The 18,246-nt window shown below is 58.9% G+C and overlaps 1 protein-coding gene across 1 annotated transcript in view; it reads left to right on the plus strand.

Annotated features, from left to right (window-relative positions):
• CDH22 (cadherin 22) overlaps positions 1 to 18,246 on the plus strand; it is a 74,734-nt gene that overhangs the window by 36,994 nt on the left and 19,494 nt on the right. Inside the window, exons 4-8 of the mRNA XM_066624760.1 lie at positions 1,173 to 1,292; positions 7,287 to 7,454; positions 7,930 to 8,117; positions 10,817 to 11,070; positions 12,809 to 12,945. Of these exons, the coding sequence (XP_066480857.1) occupies positions 1,173 to 1,292; positions 7,287 to 7,454; positions 7,930 to 8,117; positions 10,817 to 11,070; positions 12,809 to 12,945 (867 nt within the window). The remainder of the gene's footprint in view (positions 1 to 1,172; positions 1,293 to 7,286; positions 7,455 to 7,929; positions 8,118 to 10,816; positions 11,071 to 12,808; positions 12,946 to 18,246) is intronic.

An 18,246-nucleotide genomic window follows, 5' to 3' on the forward strand; every position in this document is an offset into this window, starting at 1 on the left:
GGGAAGCCTCAGAATGCAGGGAGCAAAAGGCTCTGCTCAGAGGAGGGAAGGGGCCAAGGATGCCCCTGTGGTGGGGTTGCTCTAAGTGGGGATGCCCAGACCTCTAGCCTGTGTGTGTGGACTCGCCAGAGGGAGACTTGCCTCAGTAAGTGGGGAATTCAGAGCGGTAAACCAAACTCCAACCCAGAGGAATCAGTGCCTGGAGTAGTCCTGACCCTTCACTAGGCTCCCTTGGGGACCAACACACAGGCAGTGGGGCTGGCGTGTGCCTGTGCCGTGCCATCCTACTGATGGGTAGTTCTGTTCTGAATTCTTGGACACATGTGTGGTTGTGGGACCATCTGCCTCCAGCCTGGCAGTTCTTTTGCAGAGGTCCTACTCCACAAGGGAAAGAAGGGCCTTCCCGGTGGTGGCATCCTGCCTCAGCACTCCCCACCCTGTCACTTGGTCAGGCAGCCCCCTCACTTCACCGTGAAGCCTCTCGAGGTTGAATAGAATTGGCTGCTGCCACCATTGCTGACTTAGCCTGATGCCAAACGTTTGTAACACCGTTGCTGCAAAATGCTGTTAGCTGCCTTGAGAATCCTTGACCGAGAGGTGGGATGGGGATGTTTTCTTGTGCAGTTTCACTTCTGGAGGCCCGCTGCATGTCTGAATGCTGCTGACTCTGGTGGGCCTTTGGGGCTGCCTTGCGCCCCTCCCCATTTGTCTGGTCTCCGCCCAGTTCCGTTCTTTCCTACCTCCATTGCCAGCTGGCTCTCCATGTCCCGGGTCCCCCTTTTGTCAAATTGAACATGATGTCAAATTAGATCCATCACAGGGACCGTCAGAGCGCAGCACCCTGTTTAATGAGGCAGCCTTGAAAATCAATATCTTAATTGGAGCCGTTTGATGGACTTTTATCCAATTTAGCCTCCTCCTGCCCTGCTACGTGTGGTGCATGCAGACAGGGGCCGCTGGCTGGGGCTGGCAGGAGGGCCCAGGGCCACACCCCTCCAGCTGCCCCTCCGCTGGGGGTCCTTGATGAGAGAGAGCAGCCGATGCTTGACGCTGCGCTCGGAACCAGAAGGAAGCAGTCTGCGCAGAGTGGGCCGAGGAGGCCCCAGCAGAGGGAGGCCGGGGGCAGCCTGGGTGCCGTCCTCAGGGCCTCCTTGTCCTCTGTCTTGCCGCAGGCACGTCTGTGATGCAGGTGATGGCCTCCGATGCCGATGACCCCACCTACGGAAGCAGCGCCAGGGTGGTCTACAGCGTCCTGGAGGGGGAGCAGCACTTCACAGTGGACAGCAGGACTGGTCAGTGCTGAGCTGGGCTGGGGCTTGGGCATGCTGGTTGCAGGTGGGGAGACAAGGCGGTTGGAGGGCTTCTTCCTTGCTTGAGTCGCGTTCCAGGGCAGGTGGGGTGGAGAAGGGCTCTCTTCCATTCCCGCCAAGCCAGAGGGATAACGCAGAGGCAAGGCAGAGTGTTGGGCTGGCTGGATATCCCTGTTCCCAGGGTCCCTTGGGCCGGTCTGTGTCACATGGGGCAGTATGGGGGGGAGGCTCCAGGAGGTACCCAGCCTGCAAGAGTGGGGTGCAATAGTGCAGAAAGCCGGCAAAGGCCCCTGCCTGGGTTGGTGGGGGGGCTGACTCCACGCCGGACCTGGCACAGGTGAGCAACACTATCCTCCACTCCAAGAACAGGCTGCCTCCTCCAGCTTGCCACCCTTCCCCACAAGCAGGCCCCCCGCCAGAGACACCACCCCTGGCCTGGCCTGGCCTGGCCTTGCGTGGCACCAGGAGGGAGGGGAGTGAACCTGAATGTTGGCTGTGCAATGCCTGAGCTTGGTGGAGACACTCCAGAGGTTGCAGCTGTCATCCCAGCTTGCTTGAGGGGCTGTTTTGTGGAGGCCCCTCAGCTCTGAGGTGGTGGTGCTTCCCTGGTACAGGCCCCCTTGCTCTGGGGTTCCCTGAGGCTCCCTGGAAGCTGCATGGTTAGCATGGAACCTTTGATTAAAGGAAACACTTTAAATTAAGGATTGCTTTCTAAATGCCCTGTTAATATTTAATGGGCGAACAGTGGCAGCCGCTCTGTCCTTTAATAACCCCTCATAAAGCCTGTTGCAAAGTGCCCCCCTATAAATCCCAAGCAGATGATGCTGGCGAGAACCAGGAAGGTGCAGGGTGGCAAGGCATGGGGGCGGGGAGCTGTCATCACCCTTCTTCAGGACAGGCAAGAGGGAGGGAAGCCGGTGTGGCTGGAAGAAGCCTGCTGGGCTGTGGGGAGGTGGGTGCTTCCCCTCCTGCTCCGGCTGAGTGGAGGGGCTGCACCTGGGGGCTGCCCGGCTGCACCCGCCCTGCAGTTCCTCACCGGGCTTGCTGAGAGGACAGCACGGGGTCGCGCAGGCGGCCTAGGATTCCTCCACTTCCTGATTCCACAGAGATGCTGCTGCTGCCGCCGCCACCACCTCTGCCCTTGAGGTCCTTGTGGCTTGCTTGGGCCGGCGCGTGGCCTGGGCGTCATCCCTGCCATTGCCCAGCGGTGTGGCTCCAACTCAGAACCAGCAGGGCTGTTATTTCTCTGTCTTCAACTTAACACCAGATCTCAGAGTGGGCAGTGAAGGCTGGTGTTGGCAACCAAGCCAGCAGCAAGCCGCTCCCCACCAGCCCAGGCAGGAAGCTGCTTTGGGTCTTGTGGATCTGGGAGAAGAAGCCGGGCCCCTGGCTTGCTCCTTCTGGTCCTGCACAAGCGCTTCCCAGCATCATTCCATGTCTCCTCAAAGGGTGGCCTCTCCCTGGTTGTTCTCCAGCGGGGGCATCGGCCAGCCCTCAGATTTGGGGGGTGGGGAGGCTGCCTGCAGTCCGGCCACCAGCTGTGCAGCTGAGCTTCTTTGGAGCTGCTCTGAGCAACGCCCTGCCCTGCCCAGCAAAGGCCCGGTTGGCCACTGTCCTGCTCCAGGCAAATGCCTCTGCACAGCCCTTCCTCCCGGTGCCCGGAGCATAAGGTTTAATTGCCCATATCGGCAGCTTAACTTGCAGAGCCTCTGTGATCATTAACGTTGTAAAAGGAGCCATAAAGCCTGGCACATTCATTTTTCGTAATATACGATAATGGAGAGCCATTTGCTTTTCCTGTTTGACTTTGACCTGTTTTTCTCCTGTCTTGCACACTCAGGCAGGCCCAGGCGGCCACCAGGCCTGCTGGCCAGCTTGTGCCCCTCTCAGGGTGGTGGCTGTGAGTGTTTCCTGGTGCAGCATCCTTGCACCAGCACAGGAGGGAGGGTGTGCCTGGGCCTCCTGGCTGAGGCTCTTGCCACCTGCCCGGCTATCTCCAGGACTTGCAAGGCCTGGCAGGGTCTCCAGGGAAGGGTCGACCACGGATGAAGGTCATGCCGGCTGCTGCTCACCTGCTGCGCTTTGGAGCACTGTCACTGGGTAGCAGCTGAACCAGCCCCAGTTCTGGGATGTCCATTCTCCTGGACCCCCAGTCAGCAGAGGGGTCTGCTCCTCTCCGTCGGCCCTTCTGTGCCAGGGCAGCAGGTGCCGGCAGCCGCCTGGTCCGAGATGGCTGAGAGGACTTGGAGTCTTTATCCTGCAGATGTCCCTGTCCCTGGGAGTTGTTTTGTACATTCTTTGTTCGCCCCTGTTCAATCCATGCCAAAGGGGGACATTGGTCGGGCTACCCCCAGGCCCTGATCCAGACTTTTCTGAGAACTGACCAAACTGCCGCCTTCTCTGCAGCTGCTTTTGTGTGGAGGATTCTCCAGGGCATTGGATAGGGCAGATTGGACCCCTTGCCAGGACGTCCTGCCTTTGAACAGCCCAATGCTGAGTGACCCCCTGTCCGTGGGGGAATTGCTCTCTGCCTGGCCCTCCCAGAGATGCAGGTGCATGTAGTGAGCTTTCCAGGTTCTCCCTGGCCAGCCCTTTGTGAACTCCTGCAGAGCTGGATGAAGAAGGAGGCCCACAGTTCCCCGTGCTGCCCGTGGAGCAGCCGAGAGGCGGGTCGCACGTGTGCCCCCCAGGAAGGGCTCGCAGGGTGGCCTTTTTCGGGATGGGGGTGCCGAATTCAATCACCGCAGACTCGATGAGGAGGATCTAATCCAGTGTCACTTTGTGTGTGTGTTCACTTGATATGAACACATGATAGTGTCCACATGCGCTGCCTCCGACGCATCCTCGGCATCACCTGGCAGGACAAAGTTCCAAACAACACAGTCCTGGAACATGCTGGAATCCCTAGCATGTATTCACTGCTGAAACAGAGACGCCTGCGTTGGCTTGGTCATGTCGTGAGAATGGATGATGGCCGGATCCCAAAGGATCTCCTCTATGGAGAACTCGTGCAAGGAAAGCGCCCTACAGGTAGACCACAGCTGCGATACAAGGACATCTGCAAGAGGGATCTGAAGGCCTTAGGGATGGACCTCAACAAGTGGGAAACCCTGGCCTCTGAGCGGCCCGCTTGGAGGCAGGCTGTGCAGCATGGCCTTTCCCAGTTTGAAGAGACACTTTGCCAACAGTCTGAGGCTAAGAGGCAAAGAAGGAAGGCCCATAGCCAGGGAGACAGACCAGGGACAGACTGCACTTGCTCCCGGTGTGGAAGGGATTGTCACTCCCGGATTGGCCTTTTCAGCCACACTAGACGCTGTGCCAGAGCCACCTTTCAGAGCGCGATACCATAGTCTTTCGAGACTGAAGGTTGCCAATACCTAATACCTCACTTGATATGCACACGTTTGTCTCAGAGGAGAGAGGAAGACACAATTGCCAGTAATATGTTTTGTTTTAAGAAGGGAAAGCAGGCAGTGGGGGGGGGGGAGAGTGAAGGAGATAACTAAAATCAGGCAGCCCACTACCTGGCACTCTCAGGGGCTGCAGCGCACCAGGAGTGGGGCAGCGGCAGGTGTGCCTGAAGGGAGTCAGGCCTGACCCACTTAGGAGGACCAAAGCCTGCTGGAGTTCTCCTTCCTGCCAATCGCCCCTTCACCCCTTAGCACTGGAGAGACAAAGGTGTCATTCTGCCTCTCATGCAGTCCAGGAGACAACGGGCTGGAGGCCGGACCCAGTCCTGTCAACCTCTGCCCAGGACTGCAGCCGGGGTCTTCTCCATCCAGAAAGGGACCCACCAGCGTGCACCCGCACGTGCCTGTGTGTGTGGAGCCTCCAACTCCTTACTAGGCAACGAGAGTGTATTTCCTGACTGTGTTTCTGCTCCAGTGTTCAAGGAGACCCCCTGGCCCTGGAGGGGCAGTGGCGCCAGGCAGCCACCTGAACCGGGCTGCTGAGGGGTGCTGCCATCTGCTGTGGGATTAAGGGGGCTGGTCTCTGGGGCTGGCCTCAGAGCTGCAGGAGTGGGCTTGCTGGGTGGGCTGCTGCCTTGAATTCCTGCAGCGGGCTGCGTGCGGCTCCTTGTGGCAGCACTGACAAGGCTCTCATTAATGATGCACTCCGGACCCTTTAATTAATGGAGCTGTTTGCATTCCGGTGAGGCACTGCTTGGCTGGCGCTGACAGCTCCTGCCGAGCCTCTTCCCGCCACTGGGCTGCTGGCCTTGGCTCACTCCTTCCAGCTCTCCTGAGAGGGCTTGCGAATCCCGCCCCTTTCCTGGGGCGGCAAGGATGGTTTGTGTGCAGCCTCCCCCACAGAGGCAGTGATCCTTCCCTGTAGGAGGTATGTGAAGGAGAGCCCTCTGCCCGTGCTCAGAGGCACCCATGCCTTGTATGTGCCGGGGCTAAGCCCTCTTGCAGTGCCTCTGGCCCTTCAGTGCGCCACAGTCGGGCATGGGCCGGAGCAGCAGAGGAGGGGTGGGCCGGTCAGAGCTCTCTGAAGGGTCGCTGAACTCTCCTGTGCCCTTCGCGGATCCCCAGAGGCTGCTCTGGAGAAGGTGAGGATGATTATCTGCAACACTACAAAATGGCCACCTCTGTGCCAACCGGTGTGTTCCAGAGCAGGCAGCAAGGAGCCTTGGCAGAGAGGCTGAGGGCTCTGCCCTGCGCAAGCGACAGCTGTTGGAAAGTGACCAGATGAGGAGCTGCTTCCAGTCCTGGCAGCAGTGATGGCTGGAGATAAATGTCTCAGTGAAGGAATACGGGGCCTACCTCTCAGTTTCTCTCTGGCTACTTGGGGGGACGGGGGCGGACCTCTCAGCGTGCCAGGGCTGGGCCTCCAGACCAGCATCAGTGCTTTACCAAGGCGTCCTGTGGAACGCCTTGCCACAGTGCATTGTGATGGCACCTGCTCTAGATGCCTTCAAGACAGATTAATGGAGGAAGAGTCCATAACAGGTTACAAACCATGTTGACTGTGTGCATCCTCCAGGTTTCAAGGTAGCCTGTCTCTGAGTGCCAGATGCAAGGGAGTGGCAACAGGATGCGCTCAGGTAGCTCTGAAGCACCTGAGGTGCCACTGTGAAATGCAGGCAGCTGGACTAGGTGGGCCTGGGTCTGATCCCGCAGGGCCAGAGAGCCTTGCAGAGTTTCTGGCTGTCGTAATCCCCATCCCACGAGAACCTGGGGTCACAGAGGAAAAGCGTGGCTTGCATCTTGCACCCAGGAAACGGGTGGCTTTCCCACCTTCTCCAGGGCAGCAGCAGCTATTTGTGGCGATGTTGGCAGAATTCACCAGAAAAGTCTTCCTCTTGACCTGAGGAGATGGCAGGCAGCTGCTCCTCCCTGCTTGGATTTTGCTTCGGTTTGCAGCCCAGGGGCGGGCACGGCTGCAGCTTCAGCAGTGTCAGGCTTCCTCCCCTCCCCAACAAGGTCGCTAGCAAGAGAAGCCCTGCACAAGTGAAGCCCTGCCTGGGCCATGGCCTTCCCCCAAACAGGGCCCTGCAGCCCCCACTGCTGACTCGGGTCCTCTCCTTTTGCCTCTCCGAGTCAGCCAGTCCAGGCAGGTGAGATCAGAGAGGCTGGTCACCCAGCCTAGACTCACGTCCAGGTCATACTTGTGATGAGGAAGGCCTCCCTCAAGATACGCATAGACTGAGCGGTGCATGCCTGCCTGGCTTCCGGTGCGTGGGGCACAGAGCAGCAGGTTTGGCTGTTGGCACCTGCTCTCATTGCTCCCCACCAGGTTCTGGATTGCCTTGGTCATGTCTGCCTTGGCTGGGTGGAGACTCTTGGCTCTTGGAGCCCTCCCAGTCCCTTGTCTTCTGTCCTTGCAAGAACAACAAGGTGTGGAGGTAGATTACCTAGGGAGGTGCTGCTGCTGTTGGTCGGGAAACCCGCAGCACACGAGGGTCTGCTGAAAGGGGCTCTGGGGGAGGGGTGGCCCCTCTTCCTACTGCAGTCTTCCTGTGCGCTCTTGCAGGTGTGATCCGCACAGCCGTGGCCAACTTGGACCGGGAGACTCAGGACCGGTATGAGGTGGTGATTCGGGCCACAGACATGGCGGGACAGCTGGGGGGCCTTTCAGGCTCCACCACAGTCACCATTGTTGTCACGGACGTCAACGACAACCCTCCACGCTTCCCACAAAGTGAGCTTTTGCCTGGGTGATGGTGGGGGGAGATGGTGTGAGGGAGCTTCACGGTGTGGGGTCACTGTCATTCCTGAGGTGGCACCAGACGCCAAGGGGCAGGAGGTGTCTTGAGAGGATCCCAGCAGGTGCTTGGACAGTGTCACAGCACCTCATATGCCTGGTGAGGCCCCCCCCCCCCCGCCTCAGCACAAGGGCAAACTAGCTGTTGTGCTTCAGGATCTGAAGGGGACAGGGAGTCCTGGGGCTTCTCCTCCCACCTCCTGCCTGATCCTTTGGACCACTCTGTTGTGGATGTGGGGTGTGATTCAGCGGGGTGGGGAACTGCTCCAGGCTTCCCTCCCTGTGCCAAGACGTTTGCTGCGCAGGGATGACTCTTGTGTGGTGGTGACAGTGATTGTACAGACCCGTCTTGCCCTCTCCCCAATGTGACCTTTTGTTGGCTTTTTCTGCTCCCCCCTGCCCTCCCCACCAGAGATGTACCAATTCAGCATTGTGGAGACTGCTCCAGTGGGCACGGTGATTGGCAGAGTGAAGGCAGAGGACTCTGATGTGGGTGAAAATACAGACATGACCTACCAGGTCCAAGATGAGGAGGGGCTGAGGGCCTTCCGGGTGACCACAGACAGCAGTACGCAGGAAGCCCTGATCTGTGTGCACAAGGTCAGTAGGAAGGCTGCCTCAGGCCAGGGTACTGGGGGGGACGACTGAGGATACTGTACGGGGCTTTCGGGGTTCCTCCCCCCCCCCACTGGGAGAGATTGAGCATGTGATGGGGTGGTGGGGTGGAGGTGATCCGGCTCATCCTAAGTGGTGGAAAGTTCTACCAGGATTTGGACGTCACTTGGAGGAGAGGCTTAGGTTGTCTTTGACTAACAAAGGGCCCAGCCCTGTCCAACTGTCCAGCTCTGATGCAGCTGTGCCAGCAGGGTGCTTCCTGCATCCTGCAGTGGGTGCGCCGGTCATGGAGACTGCATTGCAGCTGCATCAGTCCTGGAAGTTTGATAGAAGTTTTGGGCCCTTTGACATGTACAGGTTGAGCATTCAATGGCATCAAGAGCAGAGCCATCTAAGCAGCAGCAACAGGCTCTGAGAAGTCCTCAGACGGTGGCTTGGACCCCTGGGGCTCTCCCGGCTTCTCAGTCCAGTCTCCACTGTCTCTTCTCCACTCAGACCAAACTCTGGCCCAGGAGCTGCTTGCAGTATGCCCTTCTGCCAACCACACGAGTGGGGGGGAGGGAAGAGTCACTGGGCACTCTAAGTTCAGCCCCTTCTTGAGGGCTGTGAGTTATTTGCAAAGGTTCAGTGGAGGCTCCGCTGATCCTTCCTTCTTAGCCCTCGAGGGTCACATCCAGAATTCTGCATGTGAGGATGTCGGTGGGGATGGTCATCGCCGTCTGCTCCTGCTTGTTACTCCTTCAGTCCAGTGCTTCAGTCTGGGGTCCGCTGTGTAGTTCTTGCTGGTTTAGGGGGTCGCTGGGGGCCTACTTTGGGGTGCTTTCTTTGCATTGTGTGTCCTTGCTGTTGTCTTTCAGTTGTGGGCAGTCTTGGTCTGGTACAGAGGAAAGCTGGGGCAAATGTGTTCGGCTCAAGCAGTGGTTCTCACACATTTAGCATCGGGGCCCATCTTTTAGAATGAGAATCTGTCAGGACCCACCAGAAGTGATGTCATGACCAGAAGTGACATCATCAAGCAGGAACATTTTTGATAATCCTAGGCCGCAATCCTACCCATACTTACCCAGTAGTCAGACCCATTGACTCTCATTGTTAAAAGAATATACAGAGTAGCTTGTTAAAAGTACAGCTCTGTCACATTTCCCCAAATGCAGTCACGTACCATGGGAGCATCACGTCTAATATATCAAAAATAAAATATTGAAATGAATGGGGACCCACCTACAATTGACTTGTGACCCACCTAGTGGGTCCTGACCCACAGTTTGAGAAACCCACAGTTTGAGAAGCAGTTTGCGACCCACCTAGTGGGTCCTGACCCTTCCTCTGGAGTCAGTTGTCCAGACCTTACATTGTCTCAAATGGAATACCCCCTCCAAACCCTCCCCTGCCCCCAGGACCACTATGAATGCTCCTGCCACGCTCCAGTCTGTCTTCCTACATTGTGAGACTACCACTGGCTTCCCTGCAGTCCAGCAAACCTAGCAAGATTAGTTGGGGGGTTGCTGAAGAAACCAGCAGCCCCAAGCGTGCGACCTGCTTCCCAGTAGCAGCCTTTTGTGTGAGGAGGAGGAAGGGTAAGGAGTGGATGGCCCAAGGTAGCCCAAGCCAGAGAGGCTGAGAGGGACACTTCCGAGGCAGTCTGTTGTGAGCCTAGGTGGTCAGGCTGCCTGATGGACAAGGCTCCTCTTTTAAGGGGGGGGGGGACACAGAGACATGACTTGGTGAAAAGAATTGCAGCTCGTTCAGTGAGAGACCCTTTTTGAATCTCAGTCCCCTCCAAGAGCCTCAAAGGGTGTGGAGGAGAGGGGGCTGGAAGTGCGACCTGTCGGGGGCTGGCCCACTGGCAGAAGGAGCAGTGGTGAGTGAGGGAAGAGGAAGCAGTGAGCTGCCTGCTCCATCAGCCCTGCAGACTGAGAAGTGGTGGTGGTTGGGGCAGCCCTTGGCCCCCAACCTTGCCAGCAGGGGCCCCACAGCTCTGAGCACTGACATGCTTCTCTTCCTGGGGTGCTCCTCTGAGCTCCTCCAATCCTGCCCCCACCCTTCTTCTCTGAATGTGCTCAAGCAATTCTTCTGGATGAGTCCCAATCTTGTTTGGCTGGCAGAATGTCTGGAAGACTGGAGCCCTCCATCCCCCCCCCCCCCAAGCATTCAGGATGTGTGAGCAAGTAACTGGAACTGCATGCGGCCTCTCTTGGTGTTCTGAGGGTGGTGTCTGACAGAACCAGAAGTGGAGTGCTTTCTCTTGGGTGCCTGAAGCTGGGCAGTGCAGAAGTCTGGCCAGATCATGCTGCACCAGGGTGCCTCTGCAGCTCCAGCAAAAGGGCACGGAGGCCCCTCCTGGCTTGTCTGTGGCCGACCAAAGTGACCCACTTCGGCTGGGCAGTCCTGGCCAGCTGACTCCCTTGCCTGGGCCGCAGAGCACTGGGTCCAGCCCGCCTTCTGGTCGTGGCTGGAGAGGTTCTGTCTGGGCCCCTCCAAGTGGCTGGGCTCTTGGAGGCTGGCTTGGGAAGCTCACCACTACTTCAGCACCGCCTGCAGTGCCTCCCTGGGATGGAGGGCCACTAGCCATGCAGAAGTTTGAAATCCATGGCAACGGGCCTGTGGGCAGGATTGCAGGAGCCTGAGCAGGGCTGGAACTCTCCACACACACACACACGCACACACACCCTTTGTCGTTGCAGCCTCTGAACTTCGAGGCCCAGGCAGTGCACACTGTGGTGGTGGAGGCCCTGAACAAGTTTGCCGACCCCCGCCTGACGGACCTGGGCACCTTCCGGGACCAGACCATCGTGCGGGTCTCCGTGTTGGATGTCGACGAGCCGCCTGAGTTCCAGCCCCGCAGCAGCCCCATGGAGGTACAGGAGGACGCCGCGGTGGGCTCCGTGGTGGGCGTGGTCACCGCACTGGACCCTGATGCGGCCAGCAGCCCCGTCCGGTAAAGCAGCCCTTTCCTCCCCTCTCTGGGAAACCGGCCTGAGGAAAGGGAGAAGAGAGCAAACCCAGGGGAGGGGCAACACGTGTGTGAACCTGTATATGGTGGGACTGGCGTGCCTGAGAGCTATGTTGGAGTGGGAGGAAGGACTCCAGAAGGTGGTCCTGGGCTGTCACTGAATGTGGCTCTTGAGAACATGCTTCTGAGACGGGCTGTTTTGTATTCAGCACTGAACACGTCCCTGAGCTGTGAGGTCTGCAAAACCAACTTGAGAGGTAGTGGGGAAGGACGTGGTGGGCTCCTTTGCAGCCTGTTGATCTGCCACCCCCTTACTTGGCTGAAAAATCCTCTCCTCCCCCCCCCCCGCTTGCTCCTGCAGCCTGAAACTGTTACATTCCTTATCCTGCATTAACCCAGTTGCCTGTGCCTGATTCTGTCCCACCTGCTGAAATGGGAAGGGATGAGTCCTTCTGGAGGAAGGCGCGCAGAGTCCTGGAAAGGAGGGCACACTGGGGGGGGGCAGCTCTGGGGAGGGAGGGGAATGCTTGTGAGATGGCTTAGGAGGTGCCTGTGGGGACAAGGACAGGAAGGGCTGCAAACACCCTGCCCCTCCACCCCCAGAGGAGGGTCTCTGCTGAGTAGCTGCATAGACTTTCTCCAAGGTTGGGCAGGGGGTGCAGCAGCATGGAGCCGCCCTCCTCCAGGTTCCAAGGGGGGCCTGCTTCACAAGCCTGCGTTCCGAGTGGACTCAGTGGGCCTTTGGCCTGATTCAGCAAGGCAATCCTGATGTTCTTGCGTAATCCTCCCCCATCCTCTTCGCCACTGAATTGCCTTTTAATCCGGCATTCCTGTACGTCAAGGTCATCTGGAATTTGTCTGCTGGCTGGGCAGCGCTTCCGTTCCCACAGAGCTTGCATCGCTTGCAGGGCCTGCGCAGGGTGCTCTCCAGGCCTGCATTGGAGTATTTATTGCACCAGTTCTGAAGAAAGACTGGAGCCTGGTGTGTGGAGGAGACCCTCTGCAGGGGCCAGAGTGTCTCTTAGCACAGGGTTCTTCCCCACATGTTGGGTCTTCAGCTGGCTGGGGAGCAAACAGAGGCTGCCTCTCAGACTCCTGCTGCACCTGTGGCCCCCGTTCTTGGCACACGTGGAAGGTGCTGCCGTGCTCAGGAGTCCAACCTCGTGCACTCTCTGAGGCGGCAGGGCGATTGTCGACAGCCTGGTCTGGGCTTGGGATGCGGCACGCCTGCCAGAAGGCCAGAACCAGAGGTGCTTCCCCTCTTTCTCCCACCAGTTTTTGGCTTGCGTATGTTGCTGAAGTCCGTGTGCTTCATCGTAGCCGTACCTGCAGAGATCTGTGTCAGCAGCTGCTGAGTCCTTCACATGGATGCTTCAGTGGCCAGCCTGGAGCAGGGACCCGGACTAGATGACTTCTAGTCACCTCGTCAAGGCCCCTTCCTGCTCAGGATCCTGTGACTGTGACCCCTCAGCCCCTCCCGCCTGCACAGCCCCACACGCCCTGATCGTCCCCTTCTTTTCTTCCACTCTCCTAATGTTTGATCAAAACTAGCAGGTTCTGCCTTGAACGAGGCCTTTGCACATGTGGCTGTTGCCCGTGTCTGATCAGAGCCCTGATGTGCCTGTGGAGGTGGATGAGTCCGCAGGCCAGATGTCACTGTGGGAGGGGATGTGCCCGCCTTCCGTGGAGCCTTTTCACCAGCTCTTCCTTCCCCGATTCCCAGGTATGCCATTGACCGCAGCACCGACCTGGAGTGGATCTTTGACATTGACCCAGAGAGTGGCTCCATCACAACCTGCCAGGGGCTTGACCGGGAGGCAGCAGGCTGGCACAACATCACAATCTTGGCCATGGAGGCAGGTGAGTTGACTGGACTGGGCAAAGGGCAGTGAGGGGGCTGGGATCTTTCTGAGTGGCTGGACAGACCTTTGCTCATGGCCGGCATGAGCGAGTGAGGAAGCGGCAGGCAGGCAGGCAGGCAGGCAGGCAGCCCCTCCGGGGAATTTGACACAAAATCATGGTACTCCCGCGGGCACATGGCTGCTGCTGCCCAGGTCTGCTGGGGCTGGGGGCTGGGTTGACGCAGTGTGCCTGCCCTGCCCTGCCTTGTGCAGCAGCAGTCACCTCTGGCCATTGTCTGGGCAGAGGACACAGGCAGGGAGGGAGCCCCCACTTGCTGCTAATTTTGCATGTGTGCTGCATGGCTATCTGGACCCACTGAAAGAGCCAGTTTCCCAGAGCCAGTTGAGCCAGAAACCTCATATTGCAACAACCCAGCAGCACCTCTCCCTAAACCCCTCTCCAGTGTGTGGTCCAATAGAGGCCCCACTCATGGCCCTTCAGGGTTCTGCACGTGGAGTGCCAGAAGTGCACAGGCTGTGCCTCCAGTTCAGAGCATGCCCATCAGGTTCACCAGCCAGTCGTGGTTTGGAGATCCCCACAGGGTGATGCCAGTGCTCAGAGTGGAGCTCAAGAGCTCTGGCCCGTCTGCGAAACAAGCTGGGCAGTCTCAGTGTAGCCCATTTTCAGAAGGATGCTCAGGAGCATTGGAAACTACCCTTGAGGTCATGTAGTCCAGCCCCCTGTTCAGCACAGGCGACTACAGAATCCCAGACAGGTGGCCATCCGTCCATTGCTTGAAAGCCTCCAAGGAGGGAGAGGCCATCACTGTGTCTCTACAGCAAGCACACATCTGAACCACTGCGGGGGAGGGGGAATGGGACAGCAGGCAGGGATTTTTAGCAGAATGACCTGTCTCAAGCACCCCCCACTCCCCAAGCCTGCGTGCATTTCATGCAGCTAGTCCACAGTTTGCTCCTGAGGCTGTCATGAGTCCCTGCAGGGCAGTGTCAGAGCTACTGAAGGAACCAGGCAAGAAAATGGAACTGGAACTTGCCACTGGAACTCCCTGGAGGAGTTGATTTGCCTCATTTCGCATCCTGTGTTGCTTCACTCCCAGCCTTGTATGCGATGCTGCCTCAAACCCAACATCCACCGGGCTGGTCCCGGCTGCTTCAGATTCTCCCACACCTTCCCCTGTAGCCCAGAGTGTCAAATGCAGCTCCAAGCCTGTTGAGGGGGATCTCTCTCTCTCTCTCTCTCCTGGTTTCTGCTATGAGTTCAACATCCTCCCCCACACCGTCCAGCCTCCTCTTGCGCGCAGAAGGACGGTACTTCTCCCTTCCATGCAAACCACCCGGCTCCCTGCAGTGTGGGAGGGAGCTGAAAATGGTTATTTCGGTGTGGGTGAGGGGGGGGGGATTGGCAGAAAGTGGGGCTGAGGTTCCCTGTGAAGCAGCAGATGGGGGGAAGTGCCAGTGGGCGCTGTGCATTTCCCTTGCCACTGCTCTCTGCTCGCTAGCAGGTCCTGGGCATATCCTGGCATTCCCACCTGCTGCCTCTCGGGCCCTTTTCTGCACCCCCCTTCCCGCCACTTGTGCGTTCCCGGAAGAGGCAGCTGACAGCCTGAAAGCTGCTCTTCTTCACTTCAAACAAAGACGGGAGGAAACAAAGGCAGCCGGGTCCCAGTGGCACCTGCTTTGATGCCTCTCTCCGCTGGGTCTCCGGGGCCTGGACAAGCGGATCTCTGCAAGGGCCTGGAGACATCTCCTCCCACGCCTGCACGGGGCTGGCTGGCTGGCTGGGCTCCACTCTGCAAAGGAGAGCTCTGTGTGTGTGCGTGTGTGTGTGTCTGTCGCGGAGAGAGGACAGAGTTAGCAGAATAAATATTCGCTGCAGGAAGAGGTAGAAGGAGGGGGCACCTGGCTGGTGGGGAGCACAGGCATGGCGGAGGGCACAGAGGCTGGAGAGAGAGGCAGCATGTCACCTTCCCCCTCTGGGCCGAAAGGAGTGCCTGGTGGAGAGGGGCTCTCACTCCCTGCCGCCGTTGTCAGGGACCCCCCAGTGGGTCACCTCGCCCTGGGCCTGAAGGGGGGCTACTGAAGGGCTGGGCGAGGCGGCTGTGTGTGGCCCTCGTCCTCTCACCTCTGTGTGTTTAGCCCCACTCCAACTGTGGGCAGCAGCCAGCTGTTGAGCAGGAGTTGAGCCCTGCAAGTGAACTGGGGGTGGGGGGCTGGTTCCCCTGCCTTCAGGGGAAGGGTCAGGGCATGACAATCACTTGGCCGGCAAGGGAGGCTCTTGGATGCCCTCTCTTCAGCCGTGGGGCGAGGCCTCCATTATGGAGCCTGAAGCTGCTCTGGTGGACTTGCTGCTTTTGTCCTTCTGCCTCTGCACCCGCTACAGCAACCAGCCCCCCCATCATTGCGCATTTTGCGGCCACTTCCAGCTTCCCTGTTGAAGTTCCTGCTACTCAAAAAAGCTTGAGTCTGTTCCTTGCTGAGAGCATCAGAGCAGAAGGGCAGCGGGGGGGGGGCGTGAGCTTGAGGGACTTGCCGCACCTCTCCTCTGCTCCAAGGCTTTGCTCAGTCAGGTGTGCAAAGGGCAGAGGTGGGCTCCTGTCGCGTTTCTAAGGGCCGGCCAGGATAGCGAGGGAGGCAGGAGGAGCCCCCACCCTGGCGTCCTTCCTGGCCTGAGCTTCTCCCTTCACCAGAGCTGCTTCCTTGCAGGGTGGCTGTTGGGCTCAGTGGAAGTGGGGCATGTTGGGAAGCACCAGACAAGGGTGACATGATGCCTAGTGGCCGGCCTCCTTGCCCAGGGCTCCTTAGAGTGTCAGCCCCAAGTCTTCGCTAGCTTTTGGGGTGCCAGAGCAGCAGCTTGTGCTGAGGTGTTTGAAGCCCGCACACGCGTACTTGCGGCCTTGCGTGTGACTCTCCCGCAGGGAATGGGTGCTGTGCCCCCCGACCAGCTGGCAGGAGGGCTCCAAGTGGCAATGAGGGGCTCTGGTCCCGCTGGACGGAGGCAGCCTGGGAAAGGACTGTGGGGCAGTTGAGGTCCAGCCACGCGTCCTCGTCCAGGACCTGGGCTGCTGCCACAGAAGCCTCTTTCCCTGCTGGGCTGGCAGCCTCTGCCTGAGGCAGGAGGGGCTGGTGCCTCCCGAGCCCGCCAGCAGATGCGGGGCGACAGGACTCAGCAGGCCGGCCTCTCCCAGAGCAGGCTGAGCCCCAGCGGCAGCGGCGCCTGTCAGGACGCATTAGTGCCAGTGCCGGAGCCGCCTCGGCTCGCGGACTCCTCTCTGTCAGGAAGTTCTGACTCATCCATTTTAACTGTCCAGACGCTCCTGCCAGTGACATTATCCTGAACGTTTTGTAATCATGAAATATTAATGGCGGATATTGAATTTAAAGTGCAATTTATGTCTGAATCCTCTCCCGGAAAGGGCAGTGGGAAGGTAAAGCCTGGAGGGGAGGAGGGGAGATCTGGCATCCGCCGAGAGGGGGAGGGGCGGAGTCCTCCCGCCAGGTGCCCAGGTGGCCCCAGCTGTGCTTTGAGGAAGGTGGTACGAGGACTGCCCGGGGTTTTGCCCTGAGTGGGGCGTCAGCCGGGATGGGGCTCTCTCCTCTCGCTGGCTGTTGAGGAGCACTTGCAGCCTCCAGTCCATCCTGCGACTGCTGTCACTGGCGTGGCCCTTGCCCACCTGACACCAAGCCCCACTTCTGCCTGCCCCCAGCCCCCCCACCATGCTTCTCAGGGGGCTGGGAGCCCACAGCTGTCTCGCCCCCACTGTGGGATCTGTACACTTCTGGGCCTGGTTGGTGTCTGGGCGCAGAGGGTCCTGCCCACCCCCTTCCTCGGCAACATGAGCAGAGGCCATGGCTCTGCTTGAGAAACGTCCGTTGGGACCAGCAAGCTGAGAGGTGGGCTGTTGGCGGGCAGGGACTTGGAAGGGAGGCCGCCCCCCCCCCAGTGCTGGAGCTGGTGCTTACTGGACAGCTGCTCACAGCCCAGCCAGCATGAAATCGGATTGTGCAGCGGATCTGCCCTGGGAGCTGGGCGGAGCCTTTCTGCAGATCAATCTTCCTCTCGCACACAAGCTGTTTACCTTCCTTGGGCTAATATTAGTGATTCTCTTTCTGTTTTCTTCGGCACTCATGTAAAACGATGAGGCCTCGACTGCTGTGTCCACTGCTGGTAATTGAGATGATAAATCTTCCTGCTGGAGCCGGGCTGCAATCAGCGCCTGCTCTTAATTACTGCTCAGCCGTGGGGCCGGGGGCAGGGCTCCTGGAAGGCAGTGGCCACCGAGCCTTGGCTTGGTTCACCTGCCCCGCCTCTCCCAAAGGACTCCCCCGTAGCAGAGGGGCACCTCTGCACAGACAGCCAGGCCTCAGTTAGCAAGTGGCACAGGGAGGACAGCGGGCATGCAGACTGCGGTTGCCTTGAGAGAGGGTCACCTCTTAGGCCTGGCCTGGCTGTCCCATTGCAAAGGTGGAGCCACCAGCAAGGAGCCCTGGAAGTGACCAGCAGGTGCCTCCATGAGACCCCAAGCAGACCCGGTCCTTGTGCAGGGCATTCAGGGGTCTGCTGCCTCTGTCTGGGCAACTTGCCAGTGCAGGGACCTGTGTGAATGGGGGCCCTCTCAGACTGGGCAGGACAGCCGCTGTGGTGGGGGGAACGGCTCTGCCCCTTCTCCTTGTCTCTCCACTGGAGCTGTTTGTTCTCTTGTACCCTCTGCTCACTCACCTACAAAGAGAAGGAGTCTTAAATCCCAAGGCTGCTTCCCCCCCCCCATCAGGATCTCAGCAACCTTTCCCCAGCAAGGGGGTGGGTGATGCTGGTGTTGGTCATGCTCGTCTCCCCTTCCCTTCCCCGTCACTGCCTGTTCCTAGAGTGCCAACGTAGAAGGCCACACTTTGGGCATCATTGCGCACCCTCCCTTCTTGCCCTCTTGAGATCTGCAGCTCTGCAGAGCTTTCTGGACGTTTCTGAAAATGTTGGTCCTGCAGCCACAGGAAGAGTCCTCCCTGCCCCCTGTCGGCACAGAGCCAGCCAGTGACTTCCTGGCTTAGCTAAGCTGATCCTTTGCTGCCGCGTGGAAATCCCTCGGCAGGCTGGCGTGCGAGGGGCTCTTTTGGATGGGGCTGGCAGGTGTCCCTTGCAGCCTGGGGAGGAGCCCCAACCCTCCTGCCTTGCGCTGTGTGCTCTCCCTGCACGCACCCCCCTCCCAGTGCTCTCAGATTGATGGTGTTCCAACTCCTGGAGGAAATGCAGAAAACGGCGTGTTTAATTTTAATTTAGGAAACCATTTAGGTAGCAGCCTTGTTC

This window comes from Tiliqua scincoides, chromosome 4, assembly GCF_035046505.1.
Source record: "Tiliqua scincoides isolate rTilSci1 chromosome 4, rTilSci1.hap2, whole genome shotgun sequence".
Lineage (NCBI taxonomy): Eukaryota > Metazoa > Chordata > Lepidosauria > Squamata > Scincidae > Tiliqua > Tiliqua scincoides.